This window comes from Balaenoptera musculus, chromosome 13 (genome assembly GCF_009873245.2).
Source record: "Balaenoptera musculus isolate JJ_BM4_2016_0621 chromosome 13, mBalMus1.pri.v3, whole genome shotgun sequence".
Lineage (NCBI taxonomy): Eukaryota > Metazoa > Chordata > Mammalia > Artiodactyla > Balaenopteridae > Balaenoptera > Balaenoptera musculus.
In genome coordinates, this window is record NC_045797.1 from 11,557,849 (window position 1) to 11,583,412 (window position 25,564).

Below are 25,564 nucleotides of genomic sequence, written 5' to 3' on the forward strand. Positions count from 1 at the left end.
GTCATACAGAGTGAAGTAAGTAAGAAAGAGAAAAACAAATATCGTATATTAACGCATGTATGTGGAACCTAGAAAAATGGTACAGATGAACCAGTTTGCAGGGCAGAAGTTGAGACACAGATGTAGAGAACAAACGTATGGACACCAAGGGGGGAAAGCCGCAGGGGGGTGGGGGTGGTGTTGTGATGAACTGGGTGAATGGGATTGACATGTGTACACTGATGTGTATAAAATGATGACTAATAATAACCTGCTGGATAAAAACACTAAATAAATAAAATTCAAAATTAAAAAAAAAAAATCTTGTCAAGGATGAAGAAATTTGGAACAGTCAAACATTACTGGTGGGAATGTTAAAATTGTACAGCTTATTTGGAAGACAAATTTAGCAATTTCTTTAAAAGTTTATACATGAATTTATCATTTGATCCACTCCTAGTTATCTACCTATCTATCTACATGAAATCATGTATGTCCACACAAAGGCTTTGGCGCCAATGTACATAGTGCCATATTCACAACGGTCAAAAAGTGGAAACAAACCAAATGCCCATCAACTAATGACCTAGATAAAACAAATGTGGTATATTTATACAATACTACAACAGCAAGAGGATAAAATATTTATACATGTTACACATGGTAGGCCCTAAGAATCATTCTAAGTGAAAGAAGGTGGACACAAAAAACTATATATTGTATGATTCTATTTAACATAACTATCCAGAAAAGGCAAATCTGCAGAGGCAGAAAGCCTATATACTGGTTGCCTGAGGTTGGGAATGGGAACAGAGACTGAATGCAAGTCAAGCACAAGAGATCTTTTTAAAGTGATAGAAATTTTTAAAGCTGGATTGTGGTGATGCTGCATAACTGTAAATTTACTAAAAATCATTAAACGATACACTTAAAACATGTTAATTTTATGGTATGTAAATTATTTCAATAAAGCTACTTAAGCCAAAAAAAAAAAAAGAGAGAGAGAAAAAAAAGAAAAAATAGTCCTAAGTTTATTTAACCAAATCAGTGAGATACATAAACGCACTTACCGTAACTGGAGCTGGGACTCTACTAAAAGCACAAGAACTTTTGCCCACATAGGTCAGATGTAATAAAGACTTTTGAGGCCTGTGAATTCTTCTCCCTGTAATAGATTTTTAAAAACTGTTGGCACTCACTTAAAAATCTACCACAGTAATTACTAAAAGTCTTTGAAAATATTCTACAGGAAATACTACTTGGGCCAAGCAATAACCTTGAAGACACAAAAGCACTTCTAAGAATTGAACTTCATGATCTCTAAGATTCCTTTCAGCTCTTTGACTCTGAGTCCACTACACAGCTTTTTTTGGGGAAAAATTACAATAAATGTAATCATTACCCACAGACTTTTTAATTCCACATTATGCACGCTGCCTACTGCTAAAGTAATGCAAACTTGAAGAGATCTTAGACCTCTTACAGGGTCTAAGGGGTCAGACATTTTATAACATGACCTCTCCAATCTATCCCCACTCTCTCTCAGATTAGGCTCCACTTCAGCCCTTTTTTTTTAACCCATACTCAAAAATTCTCTATTCTCAAAAATTTCTTTGTAACTCTATACAATAAGGATCTGCAATATATCCAACTTAGCAGTACGGTATTTAAAGACAAATGATTTTTAAATACAGGGAATTTTTATTCTATATATAAAATTTTTATTTTATAAGGAATTTTATTTTATATATATAAAAATAGAACATACTTCAACACTGTACTCACATCTTTCCTTTCCTCCAAACTGCCTATCCCTGACCCTGCCAGCCTAAGAACATGCGCTTGTCTTCTACTCGGATGTGGATAGCTTAAGGCCGTAGAGCCAGCTGTATTTTCAGTGCTTTCCCTGCTCTGGGTATATAGTCTTTTCATAGCCTACTCTCTCATATTAAAATGAGTCTTTAAATACAAAGATGGACTAAATATTAGATTATATAAAGGACTACTGTTAATTTGGCTGGATGTAAAAATGGTAGCATGGTTAGGTAAGGAAATGCCCTTACTTTTTAGAGAAAACACACTTAGGTATTTAGGGCAAAAATGAAGACTAATTGTCTCTAACATAGTTCAGGAAAAACAAAACTCTCCCTTGACCCTGAGACACCCTCAGCTAGTTTTGTATCCTCATTCCCATTCAAAGGCAAACTCCTTGGACAGTCTGTATATCTATGTTCACCTCCTCGGTCCCCATTTACTTTTTCCATCCCATTCCACTCCACCCTAGACCCCCACCCCCAGGTGCTCTGGCCAAGGTCACCAGTGACCTTGCCATCCAGGTATTGCCTCTTTGAGCTCACCTAAGAGTGCCACACTTCACCAGCACCTGGCAACATTGGCACCTTCTTCTCAAAAGACACTTTTCTTGTGTTCCATGACATGTCCTGCTGCTTCCCCCACCTGACCTCTCTTGCTCTGTCTCTCTGCAGCAGCTTTATCTCTTTTCACCCCCGCCAAATCTTAAGTTTCCAAGACTTTAGTCACTAGCCCTCTTCTGATTCTACACAGCCTGGTTTTAATTATTCGGAGGTCACAGACTCTGAGAATCTAATGAATGTTACCCTCTCCTAAAGAAAAGGCCTATACACCACACATACCCATGATTACTATCTGTGATTCCAGAGGGTTACCAGAACCCCTGCAACTGCAAGCTCATCCACAGGCCCTCCAGGAACCCAACCTCTACACACTCCGTAAACTCCAATCCACCTGTCTTGCCTCAATCACCACTGATAAGTGACTGCTCTTCCCCTGAGTTTATGACCCACATATAAAGCACCTTCTTACAGCTCTCATCAAACAGAACAGCCCAAAGGGTCATCTCTCTCCACCTCCTCTTTTGCAGCCCTTTCCCCTCCTCCTGCACAAACAAACTGAGAGTATTTTTAATTCCCTGAACAAACCACACATTCACCTTCTGAACTTTTCTTCTGATCCCCTCTAACTACTGTGTACTGCCCCGCTTACCCACCCAGGAAATACCTAGTCATCTTTCCAAAGCCCTACCAGCAGATGAGCAGTGCCACCATCCTCCAGCTGTCTCTTTCTGAGGACAGGGACAGCAACTTATTTGCTGATAAACCACAGCCACTAGCACACACACTGGCATTGACCGAGTGAATGATTAAAGAGAACATAAAAGGAGGAAGGTCACATGGAACAGAGGTCTGAGTTGTGTTTTCCCAGAAAAACACCTGATACTCAACTAACATAAAGACAAACTTAAGAAAAATGCTATAAATTCCCAAGTTCCTAATCTACAGAAATTAGTTGTCTCTCCCTAAAACATCAAACACCTCAAATCTGAGAGATTACTAAGTTAAGGAAGAAAGAGCAAATGACAAAAGAATATTTTTATGATCACCTTAATATCACTAACATCCTCTACTGAAACTGAGGTAGCCTTTAATACATATCTCTATGTATTTTAGAAATATTAATAACTGCTTATACTCAAAGGAAGCTTTACACAAAATACCAAGTATTTTCTAAAACTTTTAGTATCATTTTTCTTTGAATATAAAAATATATACTCCAAACCTTGTATTAGTAATCGTTTCTGTCCATAAATGGTCCATACAAAGTTCAGGAACAATTGGCTCTGTTTCTGGTGCAAGAAAGGAGCCGTTAGAATTACTATTTGGAGAATGAGAAATACTGTGTCTCTTCGGAGATTGATTATGGCTTGAAAGGTTGAACCTTTGCACCCCTGAAAAAGAGTGCACTCCTAAGGCTGGAGAATGAGCACGACTGCAAAATAAAGAGAAGAGAGTGCACCACAATTAATAACGCAGGCTGATATAACACACTTTCTAATAAAGCTTTCCAAATTCTATGTACGGAGAGTATTCATAACATAAACCCAGTCAGAAATACAATTTTTTTAAAAAGGAGTAGCTACTTAAACGTTTTGTCAACATGCTTTATTATATTCTAAAGATTTAGAATTCCTATTAGAATTCTTTTTTTAACTGAAATCAGTTCATTTTCTGCCTCAGAAAATCAATTTATATCAATATCATTCAAAAAAGTTTAAACTATGTTCCTATACGTTCAAACATATACACACCAACAAAACTATGTCCCTATTGCACCAGACAGATAGATATTAACAAAAACAAAAGAAAAGCTAATGCAAACTAAGACAAAAGAAAACAGCACCAAAAAATGTCTGTAATTAATATTCACCAAACTGCTGCCACTTAGTGGTAAAAATGCGGCACTCTTACAACAAGCACCGGCAGCTTCTAAGTATGACTCAGTGAAAAAGTGACCCAGGAGGCCCGGAAGCCTTAGTAAAAATAGCACAACTGGAATAGTGCTGTTTTCTCTAAAAGATACTCAGGAGCTGTCAACAGAAATTTTAAATCCTTCTAATCACAAGAGAAAGTTTTAAAAGAAGGTATCTTTTTCTTGGGATGTCTTGTTTAAAACAAGGAAATGCTTCCACACTTAATTCCCACCTGAGAGCTGCCATGTTGGAAATGGAAGGTGAGCGGGAGTGTAGGCTGGGCGAGGAGGTTGAGCGACTCTGGCTGTGGATGGAGGAGTAGTTCTGGAAGGGGGAAGCCACGGGGGAGTCTCCCTTGGAGAGGCTTCTGAGGTGTGCTGTGAGCGAGCTGCTGGTGGCCACGTTCTGTGGGGTGCCCCCCTGTTCAGAGAACTTTAAAACAACATTCTCTTCCTTAAGTCAAAATGAAAAGGGGGAGGGGGCAGAAAATAATTAGATTAAAAGGGCAATTTCCTTGTGAGAATGCAGGGTAGTGGCCAGTTATTAAAGATATATCTTTTTACCTAAGGCACTCAACCTATTTCACAAGTGATTCTTCTAAAAATCCGCAAAGTTTTTAGTATTAACTATCCTTTTCTATTAAGAAGTGATCTGCCTTTACCCTTACCTCTGTTTTGACTCTCCGGAGAGCCCACACAGAATGCAAACCTTGAACGGTGTCATAGGTCATTACAACGGAGGGATCAGTGTTGAGAAAAACAATTTTCATTGCATGATCTACAACATATTGTACCCGTGATGAACCAAAAAGACCTTAAAGACAGAACAGAAATGATCAGGTATAGAACAATGGACTTTTACAAGACTGTTGTTTATGAAGTGACTTCTTGCAATTCCTAAAGATAAAGAGAAATCAAGACAATTAAGGCACAAAAATCTATTAATATATTACGTAATTACCCCTCAATTTTTAATAAATTTACTTTGGGCATCAATTCCTTTAAAATATATTAAAGATGAGAACATTACGAGTTTTGATTTCACACACATGCAACTAAATGTTGAAGATTTGTGCTGACTAAACCATTAAATTCATCAGCCACAGGTAAAAGGTCCATGACTCCTTTAATAACTGATTTATTCTTAAATTGCACTCAACCATTCAGCCAAGTTTGACTTCCTTACTAGTTCTTTTCTTCTCTAAGAAATCTGTTCTCTACTATAACTACTCAAACAGTGCTGAACAGTACACTACTGTTTCTGCTTTACTGGGTACACATGCAAAATAAGTTTTTTCCTAGTGAGTCCAGCTTTTACATCTACAGTACCATAAACTGGTTTCTATATCCTTATTTGACTGTTTCCTAAATGCTTCCCTCTCAGTTAAAATATTGAAAATTTTTAAAAGAATTATTTTATAAAAGGAGTACTTTATAAAGAAAGAAATAAAAATCATTCATAATTTCACTCAAAATAACCTCTACTAATATGTTTGGAACACTCCTCTGAGTTTTTTTTTTTTCCTATACAGACATATTTTTTATGTTTTTACAAAATTAGGATGATATTGCAGTTAGTTTTGTACCTTACTTAACATTATGAATAAGCAATTCCTGAGGTCATTAAATATTATTCAAAAACATGATCAATAATGGCTGCATACCATTCAATCACACACTGACATGTTTTTTTAGGTTGTTTGTAGTTGTTAGCAGTATAATATAGAATTATCAATAAACTTTTTCTGTAAAAGGCCGAAGAGTAAATAGTTTAGGCTTTGCAGACATACTGACTCTGTAGCATAATTATTTTTGTTTTCTACAACCTTTTAAAAAGGTAAAAGCCACTCTTGGCTCTTAAGCCTTAGAAAAATAAACTGGATTTAGCCCCCAGGCTGTAGTTTGCCAAGCCCTGATATAGAAGATAAAAACCTCAGTGGTATTTCAGAATATATACTTGGGATAAAGTCCTTAAAGTAAAATTGGTCAAAGAATATAAATATATTTTTTTAGCCTTCAAGTCCTCATTATTCATAATAGCCTATGTTTGGTCACATTTAAAATTTTAAAACAAGCATCTAGAAATACCTCTAGGAACTATTAAAAGTCTGAGTCCCAGCAAATTATGTTATTATGAGCAGGGAAAATGAAATATTAAAAATTTCCAAAGTAAAGGTCTAAGGCTCTACATTTCTTTTTTCCAAAAAAAGGAAACGATTTTAGTTTATCTGAGTGTTGTTCATTTACTTACTAATTACTAAGGAACAAAGTCCAGAGTCATCTACAGGTAAGTTAGAAAATATATCAGTATTTCTGGTTGATGTATAGGCTCTATTTTTACTAAAAGAATAGCTGTTAAAACAGTTAATACCAGGGTATTCAATGAATTAATTAATATGAATTATTTTCATTAGAGTTATTTTTAAATGCTTAAATTATATTCTTTTTATAAAACAAATCTAATTTTCATAAGCTCCTTTATTTCCTCCCCAGCCCCAAACTCAAAAGACAGCCTACATAAAAGAATTTATAAAAATACACTTACTTCCAGATTTACAAACAAGAGGTGTAATTTCATCTAGTGGATGCAGCATGCTGAACATAGTGGGTAAAGGTTCTCTAGTAAAGAACAAATAAACAATCACCAACACAAGATGACTCCATTTGTGCACAAATTTTGTACTTTCCTTGCAAAGAAATGTCTTCTGCAGATTACACTTGCAACTAGAAACCTACCATCTCAAAAAGCAACCCTCTAAAAACTTCTGACCTACTGTTTTTCACAGTATCTTCTATTTTATTCCTAGAAATCGCTCCTCTTATGCAGGGTAAATTTGCACACACACACACCAAACTCAGTGTAGCCCAGGGAGTATCTGTGAGCAGCAGTCAACACCTTACAGAACAAACAGAGTAATGGGCATAAGGCAGTCATTTTTTTTTTAAAACCTCTCTTAGTGGCAGTGTGTCTCCAACAGCTAGGAAAGAAATTTAGTCTTCTAGAGCTATTTACAAAGGAGAGTATTTAAAAAAAAAAAAAAAGAAGAAACACTTCAAGTAAATAAAATGGCTGCATTTTCTTAAGGAGTGACTGAAAAAAGAGGAAAAAACAGACCTTCTATTTAAACACAGAGAGAGATTAAAATCTGTAAGCAATTTTCTTAAAACTCAGTGTCTACTACTTGCACCACACTGTGACAGGTACTTTATGTTCCTGCCCTTCAACGAGCTCACAGCTGATTAGGGAGACAAAGTAAACACACTATAATTTATTACGCACCTAAGACATATGAAGCCCTATGTCAGAGATTATATACATTAGCTTGTTAAATCACTGCATAAATCCTAAGAAATAAATGACAGTATTCTTCCTGTAACAGATAAGGAAACTAAAGCCAAAGCTAATGATTTGCCCAAAGTAACATCGTGGAAAAAATGGCAGAGCTAAGAATTGAGTTTTGTTACCTTTAAGCCAAGTGTTTGCTCAATTTTACTACTTGGGGAAAAAAGCTGTAGATAATTAAGCGCCAAGTGAGAAGTAGAACTCATAAGGGTACAATGCTGAGATGAGAGAAAAAGGCATCTATCTGTGCTGACAGCATGGAAATTATCATCATCCCAAACTTTTGGGTAAACAATTTTACCTTAGAACCAACCAAAAAAAGCCCAAGGAATCATATTCTGACCTGCATACCTGGGTGGGCCTGGAGGAAGCTCATGTGAAGAGCTGCTTCGTTCGAACAACAAGCCATACTTCGTGGGCCAAACATTTGCAACCTATTGGGTAAAAGGGTGAGGAAAAAAACAGACGTAAAAGAAACTATTCTTTATAACATGTTTTTACGAAACATTACAGAACATTAGATTTTCTTCAATTTAACAAGGGTTTTGCAAAGTAACAATCATTAACTATAATTTTTTTTAAGTAATTCTAACAAGTAAATCTAAGACAAAATCAAATCTAAGGAAGAGAAGTTCGACCTGAAATTCCTGCCAGTAGCTAATATCAGTACCAAAATGACAATGTAATTAAAGTGTAACAACAGCATTAGGGCATGAACAAGATAATGAGAAATAGGAGAAAGATTAATATTGCTCAAGTGCTTGAATAAAACCAAAATGATTTCTTATATGTCACTTAAACTGAAAAGAAACCTCTCAGAAAAGACTTCATAATTCACTTCACTAAATAATTTATTTTTAAGACAAAGGATGGAAATGGTAAGCCACTACAATTTTATTTCAGTAAAAATAACATTTTTGATTACAAGACATGAGAGTAGCAATACTTCTGAAACCAATTAATTCAAGAATATTCTCCAATAAAACGCAAAAACATTGAAACACTCAAGTTTACCTGAAAAGGTAAAGAAGCTATGTAATCCTTTCCTTCTATGCTATGCATGTTAACACATGAGCTTTGCAATATACATATGCATTTTTCTACTTCATCACTACCTGAAAAGAGAGAGTACAACAAGATATATGCATTGTTTTCAAAAAAAAAATCCCAATAATCATAAATTGCAATTCCCGGGACTTCCCTGGTGGCACAGTGGTTAAGAATCCGCCTGCCAATGCAGGGGACACGGGTTCAAGCCCTGGTCCGGGAAGATCGCACAAGCCGCAGAGCAACTAAGCCTGTGCAGCACAACTACTGAGCCTACGCTCTAGAGCCCGAGAGCCATAACTACTGAGCCCGTGCGCCACAACTACTGAAGCCCAAGCGCCTAGAGCCCGTGCTCCGCAACAAGAGAAGCCACCGCAATGAGAAGCCCACGCACCGCAACGAAGAATAGCCCCTGCTCACCACAACTAGAGAAAGCCCACATGCAACAACGGAGACCCAACACAGCCAAAAATAAATAAATAAATAAATTTTAAAAAAATAAATAAATTGCAATTCCCAACAGCACAAATTCTTTAATGCAAAATATAAAAATGCTTGCGCTAATCCACCATTATTAGTGGCTTACTTATTTTGAATGAAAAAAAAAATGAGATAAACATTTGGAATCATCATAAGATCAAATAAAATTTCAAAAAGAAACTTACTGTAGTTCTTTTCAGACTTATCCTGTGATATAATGAAGTCACACCACAATGCCTAAAATCAAAACAAAATGCTTACCTAAGAAAATTACATCTAAATAATAACCTATTAACTAATGGTATCTAAATAATAGTGTCACCTATGTAACGGTCCCTCCTCATCAGCTCAACACATATACCATGGGAACGAAGAAAAATAAGATAAAATTAGACTGATTAATGATAACTATCTTAAGGAAAGATAAACTATGCTTGCAAATAAAAAGAAAAGGGAAAACAAAATCAAGAAACCTACTAGATAGAAGCTTTGCAGCAAAAGTGAATTCAAATAGTGGTTCAACTTGTATTAAACCCTATATCCTATACAAAGCTAAAGATTATCAGAAGAGTTGAAAATTGCCAAGCTATTTTATAATCTCCAGATTTACCTAATCTTATCATTCTTTGACTCGCCAGAAAGAATATTTAGAAAAACATTTCCTTTTCTTAAGGGCCCATCTTAAAAATATATATACAAACTAGGAAAAACCGTTAAACTTCAACTGGTATGCTTGACAATCACTTATTGAAATTTTTAATGGCATTTTTATGTGTCTTTTTAATTGTGCTAAAATATACATAACATAAAATTTACCATTTTAACCATTTTTCAGTGGTATTAAATACATTCACAATGCTACATGAGGGGGAAATTACCATCAAGAAGAGCACTGGCTTCAACTCTCCTGGATGGAAATGCTTTCACACATGCTCTCAAATTTGGGAATAATTCAGTTTACCCTTCCTAATAAATTGTTAGAAGAATACAACACTCATCAGGAAATAGTTCATGGAAAAAAAAAAAAAATAAGCAGTGTCGAGGTACGATTTCAGTGTCTACAAATGGGGAACTTCACATGAGTAAAAAGCTTCTAAAACCTCCTGTCAGTAACCTAACAATTAATGCAACCAACATAAATGTTTTCATTTCTCCCCCAACTTGATATTCTAAAAACTTTCAGTAAGAAAAGATGAAACAGTACAGTGAACATCTGTCTCACCTGAATTTTGCCATACTTGTTTAAGGGTATTTGAGTACATGTGGAATTGCAGGGGGCGGGGGCTATTTGAAAATTGCACACATCATGACACTTTACCCCTAAACACTTCATCGTGCATTTCCTAAAACTAAAGATGTACTCCTATATAACCACAAAACCGTCATCCCACCTGAGGAAAAATAATGTAATTTTCTTCTAGCACCTGATGTCCAGTCCATTTTAGCAAGTAATTCACAGGGTAATACCTTGGTGCCATGGTAATATCCTTTCACCCAAGAGTGTTAATATCCATTAACAATCCTTTTCTGAATCCATTATTACATTGGAGGTTACAAAGTGGTGATTTTTTAACTCTACCCTTCTTTCTATATTTATTAGCTGGCATTCGTCCATAAATAAGGGTGTTCCTTCATTAACTCGAGATGAACTGCACGTCTTCCTAGAAAGGCAGGGCAAATGCTTAATTCCTTCCCTTTAATTACCGATTTTCATAATAGAGTTAGGTGTAATAGCCAACTGCAATGATAACAAGTTAGTTTTTTTCTTTCTCTTTCTGATTATCACTAGGAACCAGATTTTTATTTATTGAATACTCTGCAATCAGTTATAATCATCATGTGTTACAGTATTCTTTGTACCCTCAATGTCTTAGAAATTTTTATTGAGAATAACAAATTGAATTACTCAAGAACAGTGTTTAAAGGCTATCATTAAATTGACAAAGGATGGTGTAAAAAAAGTGATGATGCAGAAAACAAATGAAATTTTTAAAATGGACACCCAGCTGCTGGGACCATTACACAGTTTTTATTATTTCTGTTAAATTTTAGGACAAAAACTTTTTTAAGTGTTAAGTAGTCAATCAAACGCTAAAATTCAAATCAACTCACCTGTTGAACAGGACTGTCAACTGTAAACGCTTTATAAACAGCCAATGCCTGGCTTTTACTTCCTTTGCTCCAGATAACCATATTTCCAGCCACATAGAGTTCCTCATCGTAATCTACTTCTTCTCCAATTTCACTTACGCCTTTCCTTAACTGCCAGCTCTCCTTAAAAATTAACACATGCAGGACATATTCAAGCACTTTTTTCCAAAGTATGGAGCAGGATTTATTAATTAAATCAATAATCATTCAGAGACAAGTCTCCTACTCTCTCTTTGCCTGGGGAGAAAGACTCAATCTAAGCCCAATTCTTAGAAGCTTAGTGCCACTGATTAACAAAGTGGGGTGTGTGCATATGTGTATTATATACCTTACAGGATGTTTTATATTATACTACTATATTATTTGCCCAAAATATAAACAAACAAAAATTATACCATATCTATAGATCCAAAAATGAAACCAACATGCTAGGGAAACTAAAATGGTATATTAGGTGCATGGGGAAATGATGGAGAGGGGGCAGGAAGGTGCACGTGGGAATCACTGCTGGAGTTTATTCACAGGGTAGATTTCCCTGCTTCACAACTAAATATACATTCACCTTCCTCCCCTTGTCCCACTCATCAAAATAAATGGTAGATGGGCTTCCCTGGTGGCGCAGTGGTTGAGAATCTGCCTGCTAATGCAGGGGACACGGGTTCGAGCCCTGGTCTGGGAAGATCCCACATGCCGCGGAGCAACTGGGCCCGTGGGCCACAACTACTGAGCCTGCGCGTCTGGAGCCTGTGCTCCGCAACAAGAGAGGCCGCGATAGTGAGAGGCCCGCGCACCGCGATGAGGAGTGGCCCCCGCTCGCCGCAACTAGAGGAAGCCCTCGCACAGAAACGAAGACTCAACACAGCCAAAAAAATAAATAAATAAATAATAATTAAAGGTGCTAATAATTTAAAATAAATAAATAAATAAATAAATAAATAAATAAATGGGAGAGAGAAAGGTTCAGATTTCTAACTACATAGACTTCCTCTCCCTGAGATTTTGGTATCCCAAATGGAATGAAAGTGGAATAAAGTGGGAAACACTGATTTTCTGACACACGCTAACATCTCATTCTGCTATTTAAGAACTAGTACTCTATCTACTTATGTGGCATTTTTCTTGTCCTCAAGAAATATGTAAGTCTTTTTGCAGCAGGGACCATTTCTAACTCTACCATCTAATAATCAAACAACATGAAATCTGGTCCCCACATACTAAGGGAAGAGAAAGAGGTTTAGAATGGACCATAATCATAGTACTTATTATAAAACCATGAGTTATATGTCTAAATAAACGGTTACGACACCATAATACAATGAAGTCATTATTTTAGTCTCGACTGAAATTACCAAATCTTAACCACTACCCTAGAAGTAGCATTATACTCATTTCTCAGTTGCAGGTAGCCTTAAATTACAGGTAGATCACAACATTCTATGTTTCAAAAATACAATGGGAAACTTAACGGAACCTTCTGTTTCTCGTGGATCGTAACCTCCTGAAGGGATCCCACCAGGCCAGCAGCACCATCAGAAGACCATAACTCCGACGCTGGCTGCAGCTGGCGAAGCTGAAGGTTCAAAGCATTAGGGTGGTGCTTGCAGTGGTCTCGACCAAAAGGAACAAATTCCTGCAAATCCCCGGCTGCAATCATTGTTGCCCTTTCTTCATAGAAGTTCGACATGGGTTCCAAATATCAACATTATTTCTGTATGAATTCAAACACACTCTGGTCAGCTTCTAGAGTTAAAACCAGAATAAAATATCATAAAAGTTTACAGAAGAGTCATTAATCCTTGGATGAGTGTCAATCCTATTACACTGTAGGTGTACAAGTAATTATAACATCAAAGGTCATTCCAGATCTGACTCTCAGGTGATTACAGTTATCGCCACATTTTAGTTGGAGACTGACCAACAGACGGTTACCACTGAAGGAAACCACTGGGTTGAGACAAGCACTCACATCCCACAACACCTATCCTATGTTTCCTACTACTATATGCTAGTTTTTCCACACTTCACATATGAAGTATTTAGACAAGTTGTACTTTATAGTCCCATGACTACCCAGCTTCTCAACATTTAAGGTCATTTCTGTTCAGCTGTTGGAAACTCATTTGAAAAGCACACCTCAAGGACCACTGGCATATTGGAATGAAACAAAAAAAAAAACCCCACCAAAAAAAACACGTATTACTTCTAATTCATCACAAGTTGAACTACTCGTTTCAGCTGACCAATCCACAAAGACCTAATAAACTGTCAAATGTCACCAGTAGTTTTGACACCCCAGTCCACCTAAACATATGACTACAATCAATTCCAATCTGGGGTCCAAACACAGGAAACCAAGGCATGAGGAACGCTGGCCATGGGACAGCCACACTTGCAGCAAATTTATGAGTCCTAGCTCTTAATTAACACAACCTATTACAGTACAGCTTATCACTATAAAGATGTGGCTCAGCTGTGGGTGGAACCATGCCCCTTCACTTCCAAAACATTTCTACATACAGTAGTTGACAGCTAGTAAAGTTCACTGTATAATGTGGCGCATAAGGTGGATGCCAGTTCTCTCTCCAAGAAAACACCTACATTAAAAACGGATTTTGTGGCATCACATTTAAGCTACGATCCTCAAACACAGATCAAAACCAACATTTGACCACAGCACCATAGACAACTTTAAAGGGTTTGAAACGGCACTCACAATTAAAAGTTTAACTAAATTTGACTTATATTTCTCATCTGAGGTCTTTTTAGCATCAGTAGGGTTTTTTTTCCTGCAATATCTCAAAGCCCCTGTAGTTCCTATGCAGCTCCTCTAGGGTCAAAGTTATTTTGCTATGAATTAAATGCTATTCCTGACATAACCATATGCCACAATCAAAACACTTTTATTTTCCTCCCGCTAAAATTCAGAATTGAGAAGACCTGAACTTGAGATATAACTAAAACAGTACCTTATAAAACTTACAAGAAAAAAATAAAATTCAGCTGGTCTTCCTATATTCTAGTCAACAGGATAACCAACATTAAAAAACTTGCGAGTTCATCCGACTTCAGTTGTGCCATTTTGAAATGCTATTCTATTAAAACTTTGAGAGAAAATTACAAAAGTATTAATTATAGTTATTTTCAGAGTACAATATCTCTTTGTACTAATTAAGGCGACACATTTAATGCTTTTGCAATACCCCAAATTTTTATGTGTTTTTACTTATTAGGGGACAACATAAAGAGCTACAAATGAAAGTACTGTATTAAATTGATATGCTATAAAACAAGATACCAGCATTGCTAACTAGGAACAAAAACTACCCCGCCAGAGGTAACCACACAGTTGCTTCAAGAGTAAATCCAAATGCACACAGAAGACACCCTGAGTTGAGACTCCGCAAAAAGGCAGAGCTTCCCCGGCCTCTTTAGGGTCAGGTGAAACAAACAAGTCTAAGAGCCTGGGTCTCAGAACATCGTATCAGAGCGGCAAGGGGCTGATCTAGAAGCTGAGGCCCACCCGGGACACCGCGCTTAGTGCAGGAAGGAAGCCGGCGCAGAGTGGAGCAGGAAGGTGCAGCCCGTAAAGCCCAGCCCGCCAGCTGGGGTCCCCTTGGCTCTGCGGCCCGCTCAGGGCCCGCCCCGGGCTCCCAGCCCTCCGGGTCACCGCGCGCGGGCAGGCCTCGGGGCGGGTGAGAGGGCTAGCGGACAGGCGATGAACCACCAGGCGGGCCCGGGCCCATACCTGTGTGACTCGGGACGCGTCAGGCGCGGCGAGCCCCGGCTGCTCCCCGGAGGCGCGGGGGCCTAGGGGGCCCGAGGGTGGCGGCGGGGACGGTCACGGTGACTCCTCGGCCGCTGCAGCTTCTCATTCCCTCTCCCTCCCCTATTCCGGAGGAAGACTGGGCAGCAGCTGCGGACACGACTGCTAACAAGCAAGCGTGCGGGAGAACCGCTCAGGCGAGATGTTCAAATGGACGCGTCCATGTTGACTTTCCCGTCCTGCCTCGCGCCGAGGCGGGGCTTCGCCGGGAGCGAGCGGCGTTCCCGCGGTCCTAGCGCCTCCGCAGGTGCACGAAGGAAGCGCGAGGAAGAATTTGCTGGGTATTTATTTATACCTTCAGCCTGTACTGGGATAGGATCTTCCTGGCGTCCAGATCATGTCAGTACGAGCCTGAACTGCCTCCTAACTATGAATTAGAAGGTTTTCTGGCCAACTTCGCTCTCGCCTCCTGACCCCCAAATGGGAGGTACGTGCCTCCAGGCTTGGGGGACGGTGGGGACTCTACTGATTTTCTCTCTTTACCAGTGCACTTTAACCTTTTGGGGGTCCGGACCTTTTGAAAAGTTGATGAAAGGTATAGAGGTCCTCATAAAAACGTTGCGTGTAATAATCTGAGCTTCACAGAGACTTCCCCTAGCAATTCATAGATCCAGGTTAAGAACCCCAGCTTTACCCCTCCCTCCCTGTCTGTGGATTCAACTGTACAATATCACACTTGTGCAAAATGTATAACTCTCTTGAGCTCTAATCTTCCATTGCGTGGTGTCGCTATGTTAAAAGGATTGATAGGAGTCCTATTCCCTGAGAAATAAAGTTCAAATTCTTTATCCAGAAATATAAAGTTGCCTGAAACTTTATGTCTTCACTAAAATTATCTCCTTAGGGTCTCCAAATACACCTTGCACTTCGTGGTATCTTGGTATCTTGGCTCATTCTCATCTCTTTATTTGAAATGTCAACCTTCAGGGTTTAGCTCAAACGGCCTCTTTTCAGAAGGCTTTACTCCAACAGGAAGGAGCCTGCTGAGGACTGAATATTTGTGTCCCCTCCCCAAATTCCTATGTTGAAACCTAATGGTCTATGTGATGATACTAGGAGGTGGGAGCCTTAGGAGGTGCTTAGGTCATAAGGGTGGAGCCCCCGTGAAAGGGATTAGTGCCCTTATGAAAGAGACCCCACAGAGCTCCCTGGCCCCTTCCACCAAATGAGGACACAGCAAAAAGACAGCTGTCAATGAACCAGGAAGCACAACCTCAGCAAACACTGAATCTGCCGGCACCATGATCTTGGACTTTCCAGCCTCTAGAACTGTAAAGAATAAATGTTTGTTGTTCATAAGTTTATGGTATAGCAGCCCAAAGGGATCAAGATAGAACTTAGTCTATCTTAGACTTTGAGACCAAAATATCCCCAGACATCCCTGCCCTGAGGGTACACGTGAGGTCAAATGAACAATCACATCCCTCATGCTCTGCCTTTATCTTTTACCTATTTCCTCCTATAGGGTCCCCCCTCAGCCACTCCCCCTTTAAGTCCTGTTTCTCCATGACCTGGTCTTTCTGGGAGAAACAGCATCAGGACATATCCCAGTTGCCTCTCAGAGTCTCTGAGTGCCACCCTCCACCTCTTGCCCCACCTCAGCCACCACCATGGCCTGACCATACCTGGGCCCTCCTAGAGAAAGGGACACCATAGGCTGGTTCCACCAGCCCTGTCAGCCCCACTACCAGCCACTTGCCACAGAGAACGAGGCCCTCTGCCCTGGCTTTGCTGTGCCATCAGGCCATTGTCACACTCCCTGGGGCACTGGCTTGGAGGGAATGCCTCCCCATGGGGTGTGCAAGCTGATAGAAACCCAAAAGTGTAGGGAGCAAATTTAGATCAAGGCAAATTTTGTTCAAGAGGAGCAAGGCAGGAAGGAGCCAGAGACATAAATTCCCTTTTCTTTTCCCTCTGGACTGTTCTACAGCATGGTTTCTTTGCACAGCCTGCCAGACATCCTCTGTGGCTGAGTGGGCACGCCTGCCAAGCAGTCAGCTGAGTTTTTGGCAGTGGCCAACGCAGTGCTTCTCATCCTTCCCTTGCCTTCATTCTCTCTATCGTGGGCTAAAGCCTCAGCACTCATCAAATTTGCCTCCAGCTCTATGTTTTCGAGAACACAGTCCACAAAGTGTGTCCAGTCTGTGAATAGAGTTACTGAAAGGGTTTGCACAGCTCTTCCTCCTGGATGTTCCCTTGTCTGCCCATAAATTCTCTCAAGATGCCTCTCCGTGGCCTCCGCCTATGATGTTTTCCCAGGACTGGGGTTCCCTGAAACACAGAACTTTCCATTTTAAAACCAGACATCCCAAGCAAGCTGGGACCACTGGTCACCCTAATTTGCAGTCATAAGAGGCAGGTTTCACATGCATTGGAGCAAAACCTTACCTTCTGGGATCTTGGGTAATGAATCCCGCAGCATATAAAACACAATGTCTTCTCTATTCAAACTTCTGGCTAGCCTGGCTGGCCCAAATATGCCTCACCAGTATTTGTAAAAACAGTTTCAACATCGGGGCAATTTACAGCACTGCATTGAACAAACAGGAAGTCTAAACATCTAGGAAATTAGAGGTTTTATTCGTTTAATCAAAGCTTGTCCCATCTTAAAGGGGAATTTACTTTTCCAGTTTTAAATTTTCCCTTCTCAAAGAGACGGTTTACAATATTTTGAGTCCACAATGTAAATGCTACCTTTTCAAATCTCAGTAACCTACTTTGCCCTAGAAAAACACAACAATTTTAGAGAACTGTAATTAGAGGTTAAATTGAGAGTAGGTGCCATGTGGAAACTCAACTGGATTCAACTCTCTGTTTTACAGAGGCAACTCTGAGGTTAATTTGCTTAGTACCTTTTGTATTAAGTTCTTGCTTCCCAATTCTGACTTTATCCAGCAATATTTTACTACTTTAAGCCTCTGGATCTCTTGGCTATAAATGCTAAATTAGTAGGCAGCAAGACTTGAAATAGCGACTGTAATGGACTTTTTCATAGCACAGTGAATATGTTATTATATGATACTGAATGGGGGCATTAGCTACAAATGGCACCAAGCAGTCATTCCCTGGATGGTAATGTAACCAGCAGCAACTAAGGAAATACTTTCTAAAATCCCTCCATGATAAAGGTAGCCTTTTTTATTTTTATTATTTTATAAATTTATTTATTTATTTATTTTTGGCTACGATGGGTCTTCAATGCTGCGTGCGGGCTTTCTCTAGTTGTGGCGAGCGGGGGCTACTCTTTGTTGAGGTGCGCGGGCTTCTCACTGCAGTGGCTTCTCTTGTTGCAGAGCACAGGCTCTAGGCACGTGGGCTTCAGTAGTTGTGGCACACAGGCTCAGTAGTTGTGGTGCACAGGCTTAGTTGCTCCGCGGCATGTGGGATCTTCCTGGACCAGGGCTCGAACCCGTGTCCCCTGCATTGGCAGGCGGATTCTTAACCACTGCACCACCAGGGAAGTCCCAATAAAGGTATTCTTAGCCATTGTGAGACTTTACCAGGTAAGTGTGGGTAGTTGAAGTTGGTAGAGAAAGAGGGACACCATACACTGAGAGAGAAGAATTACAAGGCTTGGATTCTCACTTGACTAGTTAATAGGTTCAGAGGTAACTTTGTACAGTATTTATATTCCCACCGCTGAAAAAAAAGGGGGGGGCTTTCCAATTTCCACAAGTGAATATGTGCTGTACATCATTTCTATAGCTTTTTAAGAACTCTGAGCGGTTTGAGATTTTACCTTCTCTGCCTGCCACAGCGCCATAAAGGCTCGTAGAAGCCAGAAAACTGCCGGGTCAAAGATGAAGAATAATTTGTTACTTACAGCAGAGCATCAGCATTTTTGTGCCAGTTCCCTGAGTCCAAATTCCCACAGAGTGATGTGAAGGCTGGATGACATCTACATGCACCCTGGGTTGCATCACAGGAAAGAACAGTGAGCTTAGGAAACCCAAATCTTTAATAATGGGTAGTAAGAATGTCTGCCCTTGGCTCCAAGGGAGACACGATCTCCATCTTCTAAGGCTGTGAGCAAACCTGCCCTTTGCTCCAGAAGTAGACACTATCTCTATCTTCCAAGGCTGTTTCCTACACAAAGGAACGAGGGCAGACAGTGCCCCCCAAGCAATAAGCGGAAAAGTGGAAGACCCATGGAGAACTGTCTCCCAACATGGCAAAGTATAACTTTCATTTTAATGAAACTTTATTATTAACTAGCACCCCTATCTAATATCAAAGTTTCCTTCTGTACAAGCAACTAAAAGACACAGGACCTGGGACTTCCCTGGTGGTCCAGTGGGTAAGAGTCCATGCTCCCAACGCAGAGGGCCCGGGTTTGATCCCTGGTCCAATGCAGAGAGCCTGGGTTCGATCCCTGGTCCAATGCAGAGCGCCCGGGTTCGACCCCTGGGTTCAATGCAGAGGGCCCGGGTTCAATCCCTGGTCCGGAAACTAGATCCTGCATGCACGCCGCAATGAAAAAAAAAAAAGATCCCGCGTGCCACAACTAAGACCTGGTGCAGCCTAAATAAATAAATATTAAAAAAAAAAAAAAGACACAGGACCTAATTTCATAAGGTTGTGTATTAGTCACCTCTTGCTGTGTAATGATATTACCACAAACCTAGTGGCAATGCACATTTATCTCCCAACTCCTATAGTCAAGAATCAGGGGCACGGCTTAAGTGGCTCCTATGATTAGGGTCTCACCAGACTGTAGCCAACATTTGGGCACTGAGTCTTGAAAGATACTTAAATCAGCTGGGAGGCGTAAACAGGAAAAATCATTTTAGGCAAAGAAATTGGCCCGGGAAAAGGCTTGGAGATGACAAAGTTTATGACTGGTTTGCAAATACCCCAAGAAGTTTAGGAGTAGAGAAAATAAATCCAGGCATATGTGCAGAAAGAGAACTAGCAAGCCAGGATGCTTATTCAAGAATTATCTATGGACCACCTCAAAAGGACAAAGAAGCCAACTCTAAGGGATGCCACTAGCCTAAAGGAATAATTTGAGTATCATAAAGAATAATGATCTTGGGGATGTCCCTGGCAGTCCAGTGGTTACGACTCTGCACTTCCACTGCAGGGGGCACGGGTTTGATCCCTGGTGGGGGAACTAAGATCCTGCATGTTGCATGGCGTGGCAAAAAAAAAAAAAAAAAAAGAATAATGATCTTAATGGATTAAAACACATTAGATATGTAAAAATGTGCATTCATAATGATGCTAAACAAACAAACAAGACCTTGTTGATTAACAGTGGAGGTTACTAGTGCACCAACTTGTTTCTCTGAAATTTGATAATTAAAGTGAAAGTATCCAGCACTTATCCAGTCCTTCCTCTGTGATCTCCGCATTTCAAGAATAATCAATGAGGGGGGAGGGACAAATTGGGAGATTGGGAATGACATATACACACTACTACACATAAAATAGATAACTGGGAATTCCCTAGCAGTCCAGCGGTTAGGACTCGGCGCTTTCACTGCTGAGGGCCCAGGTTCAATCCCAGGTCGGGGAACTAAGATCCCACAAGCCACATGGCATGGCCAAAAAAAATTATAAATAAATTAATTAGTTAAATTAAATAAAATAGATTACTAATCAGGACCTACTGTATAGCACAGGGAAATCTACCCAATATTCTATGATAACCTATATGGGAAAAGAATCTAAAAAAGAGTGAGTCTATGTATATATATGATTGATATCACTTGCTGTGCAGCAAGTAAACTAACACAACATTTGTAAATCATAGCTATACTCCAATAAAATTTTTTTAAAAAAGAATAATCAATGAGCTGGTGAGAGAAAGTTCTTTTTATAGAAAGAATCCCAGGTAGTAAAGAGAATTATTGAAATTATTAGAAATTCATGTTCTCAGATAAAGGACTTAAGACACATGCCAAAATGCAATGTGAGGACTTTTTTTTTGGATCTCTTGACCTGAACAAGCCAACTATTAAGTGACATCTTGGACTCAACCAGGGAAATTTGAATATGTACTGAGTATCAGATGATGTGAAAGAATATAATTTTGTTAAATGTGATAATGGTGATTAAGTTCAAAAAAATCCCTATCAGGTTGAGATGCAGATAATTTAAGGGTAGGCATAATGTGTCTGGGATTTGTTTTAAGACTGAAGCCAGGGCTTCCCTGGTGGCGGCAGTGGTGAGAGTCTGCCTGCCAATGCAGGGGACACGGGTCTGAGCCCTGGTCTGGGAAGATCCCACATGCCGCGGAGCAACTAGGCCCGTGAGCCACAACTACTGAGCCTGTGCGTCTGGAGCCTGTGCTCTGCAACAAGAGAGGCCCGCGATAGTGAGAGGCCCGCCCACCGCGATGAAGAGTGGTCCCCGCTTGCCGCAACTAGAGAAAGCCCTCGCACAGAACGAAGACCCAACACAGCCAAAAATAAATTAATTAATTAATTTTTTTTAAAAATGTAAAAAAAAAAAAGAACTGAAGCCAAAAAAGATGGGGGGGGGGGGGAGGGAATACATGAAACTAGACTGGCAAAACGTTAATAATTGTTGATACTTTGTGATAAGTATGAGAGTTCATTACTGGAAGTGGAATCACTTTGCCTATGTATAAAATCTCTCACAGTAAATACTTTTAAAAAGAAAATAACAAATAAACAAATGCTACCTTTTCAGAGAGGACTTTTCCAACCACCGTCTCGAAACTGGTACCCCAAGTCCCCCTCTGTGATCCAGTGTACTCCCTTTAGAAAACTTTTCACAAACTGTAACTCTTCTTTTTTAAAAAGTATGTGTTTTCTTAACTCTCTCTCTAGAATACAAGCTCCATCTTATTCATGATGGTGGGCAAGCACCTACCACTCAGCCACGTGCATAGAGGATGAGCAATATGTACATTAATGAGTGAATGAATGAATAACGAAGCCAGATATTGGTGAGGGTGGGAGTAACGAGCACTCTCAGGCACAGAGAGTGAGCGTGTAAATGATGGGGAACATCTCTGGGAGACAGAAAGGAGAGTAAAGATAAGTAGACCAGACTGCTAGACTGCTTTCATCATAGGAGGAAAAATGGAAACAACCAACAAGAGGGGACTTCTAGGTAAAAAAGACAGATTAAACAGAGTGCTCCTTCCCCAAGGGTTAATTAAAAATCAATAAAGGATTTTCTTCTAAGTTATAAACTCAGGAGGATTTGGTGCATGGGAAAGGAGACAATAGCTTAAATGTTTTGGAAGCTGTAAAGCAGCAGAGTGATAAATTACATTAGTCATTTATGAAAACTGAATAGTAGGAGTTCCCCAGCGGTCCAGTGGTTAGGACTCCATGCTTCCACTGCAGAAGGACCAGGTTCAATCCCTGGTCGGGGAACTAAGATCCTGAAAGCCGTGTGGCAAGGCCAAAAAAATAAACAAAAACTGGATAGTAAGCAAAAATAGGGGAAAAGTAAGAACCAGGCCAAATTATACCATAAAACCACAAAAGTCTTAGGAATTGGTGGTATCAGGTATCCCTAGTGTGAATAAAGAAATGGCAGAGTGTTAAGATGAGGAGGTTGGGTTGAGAGTCCATTTAAAAACGAGTCCAGGGCTTCCCTGGTGATGCAGTAGTTAAGAATCCGCCTGCCGGGAGGACCTTCAAGATGGCAGAGGAGTAAGAGGTGGAGATCACCTTCCTCCACACAAATACATCAAAAACACATCTACATGTGGAACAGCTCCACAGAACACCTACTGAACACTGGCAGAAGACCTCAGGCTTCCCAGAAGGGTCTTCGTGCTCCGGCCAGGTGTCAGACCTGAGACTCTGAGACAGGACAGCCGAGTTCAGGACATTGGACCATGAGAGACCTCCCAGCCCTACGTAATATCAATCGGTGAGAGCTCTCCCAGAGATCTCCGTCTCAACGCTAAGACCCAGCTCCACTCAATGACCAGCAAGCTCCAGTGCTGGACACCCCATGCCAAACAACTAGCAAGACAGGAACACAACCCCACCCATTAACAGAGAGGCTGCCTAAAATCGTAAGTTCACAGACACCCCAAAACACACCACTGGATGCGGTTCACAGACACCCCAAAACACACCACCAGAAAGACAAGATCCAGCCCCTCCCACCAGAACACAGGCACCAGTCCCCTCCACCAGGAAGCCTACACAACCCACTGAACCAACCTTACCCACTGGGGGCAGACACCAAAAACAACAGGAACTACAAACCTGCAGCCTGCAAAAAGGAGACCCCAAACACGTAAGTTAAGAAAAAGGAGAAGACAGAGAAGTACACAGCAGATGAAGGAGCAAAGTAAAAACCCACCAGACTAAACAAATGAAGAGGAAATAGGCAGTCTACCTGAAAAAGAATTCAGAGTAATGATAGTAAAGATGATCCAAAATCTTGGAAAAAGAATGGGGAAAATACAAGAAACATTTAACAAGGACCTAGAAGAACTAAAGAGCAAATAAACAATGATGAACAACACAATAAATGAAATTAAAAATTCTCTAGAAGGAATCAATAGCAGAATAACTGAGGCAGAAGAACGGATAAGTGACCTGAAAGATAAAATAGGGGAAATAACTACCACAGAACAGAATAAAGAAAAAAGAATGAAAAGAATTGAGGACAGTCTCAGAGACCTCTGGGACAACATTAAACGCACCAACCTTCGAATTATAGGGGTCCCAGAAAAAGAGAAAAAGAAAGGGACTGAGAAAATATTGAAGAGATTATAGTTGAAAACTTCCCTAATATGGGAAAGGAAATAGTCAATCAAGTCCAGGAAGTGCAGAGAGTCCCATACAGGATAAATCCAAGGAGAAACATGCCAAGACACAGTAATCAAACTATCAAAAATTAAGTACAAAGAAAACAATGTTAAAAGCAGCAAGGGAAATGCAACAAATAACACACAAGGGAATCCCCATAAGGTTAACAGCTGATCTTTCAGCAGAAACTCTGCAAGCCAGAAGGGGGTGGCAGGACATATTTAAAGTGATGAAGGGGAAAAACCTACAACAAAGATTTCTCTACCCAGCAAGGATCTCATTCAGATTTGATAGAGGTTAAAATCTTTACAGATAAGCAAAAGTTAAGAGAATTCAGCACCACCAAACCAGCTTTACAACAAATGCTAAAGGAACTTCTCTAGGAAGGAAACACAAGAGAAGGAAAAGACCTGCAATAACAAACCCAAAACAATTAAGAAAATGGTAATAGGAACATACATATTGATAATTACCTTAAATGTAAATGGATTAAATGCTCCAAACAAAAGACATAGACAGGCTGAATGGATACAAAAACAAGACCCATATATATGCTGTCTACAAGAGACCCACTTCAGACCTAGGGACACATACAGACTGAAAGTGAGGGGATGGAAAAAGATATTCTATGCAAATGGAAATCAAAAGAAAGCTGGAGTAGCAATACTCATATCAGATAAAATAGACTTTAAAATAAAGAATGTTACAAGAGACAAGGAAGGACACTACATAATGATCAAGGGATCAATCCAAAAAGAAGATACAACAATTGTAAATATTTAAGCACCCAACATAGGAGCACCTCAATACATAAGGCAAATGCTAACAGCCATAAAAGGGGAAATGACAGTAACACAATCATAGTAGGGGATTTTAACACCCCACTTTCACCAATGCACAGATCATCCAAAACGAAAATAAATAAGGAAACACAAGCTTTAAATGACACATTAAACAAGATGGACTTAATTGATATTTATAGGACAGTTCATCCAAAAACAACAGAATACACTTTCTTCTCAAGTGCTCATGGAACATTCTCCAGGATAGATCATATCTTGGGTCACAAATTAAGCCTTGGTAAATTTAAGAAAATTGAAATTGTATCAAATATCTTTTCAGATCACAATGCTATGAGACTAGATATCAATTACAGGAAAAAAACTGTAAAAAATACAAACACATGGAGGCTAAACAATACACTACTAAATAACCAAGAGATCACTGAAGAAATCAAAGAGGAAATCAAAAAATACCTAGAAACAAATGACAGTGAAACATGATGACCCAAAACCTATGGGATGCAGCAAAAGCAGTTCTAAGAGGGAAGTTTATAGCAATACAATCATACCTCAAGAAACAAGAAAAATCTCAAATAAATAACCTAACCTTACACCTAAAACAATTAGAGAAAGAAGAACAAAAAAACCCCTAAGTTAGCAGAAGGAAAGAAATCATAAAAATCAGATCAGAAATAAATGAAAAAGAAATGAAGGACACAATAGCAAAGATCACAAACAAAACTAAAAACTGGTTCTGTGAAAAGATAAACAAATTGATAAGCCATTAGCCAGACTCATCAGGAAAAAAAGGGAAAAGACTCAAATCAACAGAATTAGAAATGAAAAAGGAGAAGTAACAACTGACACTGCAGAAATACAAAGGATCATGAGAGATCACTACAAGCAACTATATGCCAATAAA

The 25,564-nt window shown here is 39.6% G+C and overlaps 2 protein-coding genes across 2 annotated transcripts in view; one reads left to right on the plus strand and one right to left on the minus strand.

Moving 5' to 3' along the window:
* The window catches only part of ANAPC1 (anaphase promoting complex subunit 1), a 98,148-nt gene extending 82,869 nt beyond the window's left edge, over positions 1–15,279 (minus strand). Inside the window, 12 exon segments of the mRNA XM_036873121.1 lie at positions 1,050–1,074; positions 1,077–1,144; positions 3,577–3,786; positions 4,500–4,720; positions 4,935–5,080; positions 6,812–6,885; positions 7,961–8,043; positions 8,624–8,724; positions 9,322–9,373; positions 11,249–11,410; positions 12,759–12,995; positions 15,033–15,279. Of these exon segments, the coding sequence (XP_036729016.1) occupies positions 1,050–1,074; positions 1,077–1,144; positions 3,577–3,786; positions 4,500–4,720; positions 4,935–5,080; positions 6,812–6,885; positions 7,961–8,043; positions 8,624–8,724; positions 9,322–9,373; positions 11,249–11,410; positions 12,759–12,971 (1,355 nt within the window). The 5' untranslated portion in view covers positions 12,972–12,995; positions 15,033–15,279.
* MERTK (MER proto-oncogene, tyrosine kinase) overlaps positions 15,273–25,564 on the plus strand; it is a 146,641-nt gene continuing 136,349 nt past the window's right edge. The window contains exon 1 of the mRNA XM_036873782.1: positions 15,273–15,391. Coding sequence (XP_036729677.1) covers positions 15,273–15,391 — 119 coding nt within the window. The remainder of the gene's footprint in view (positions 15,392–25,564) is intronic.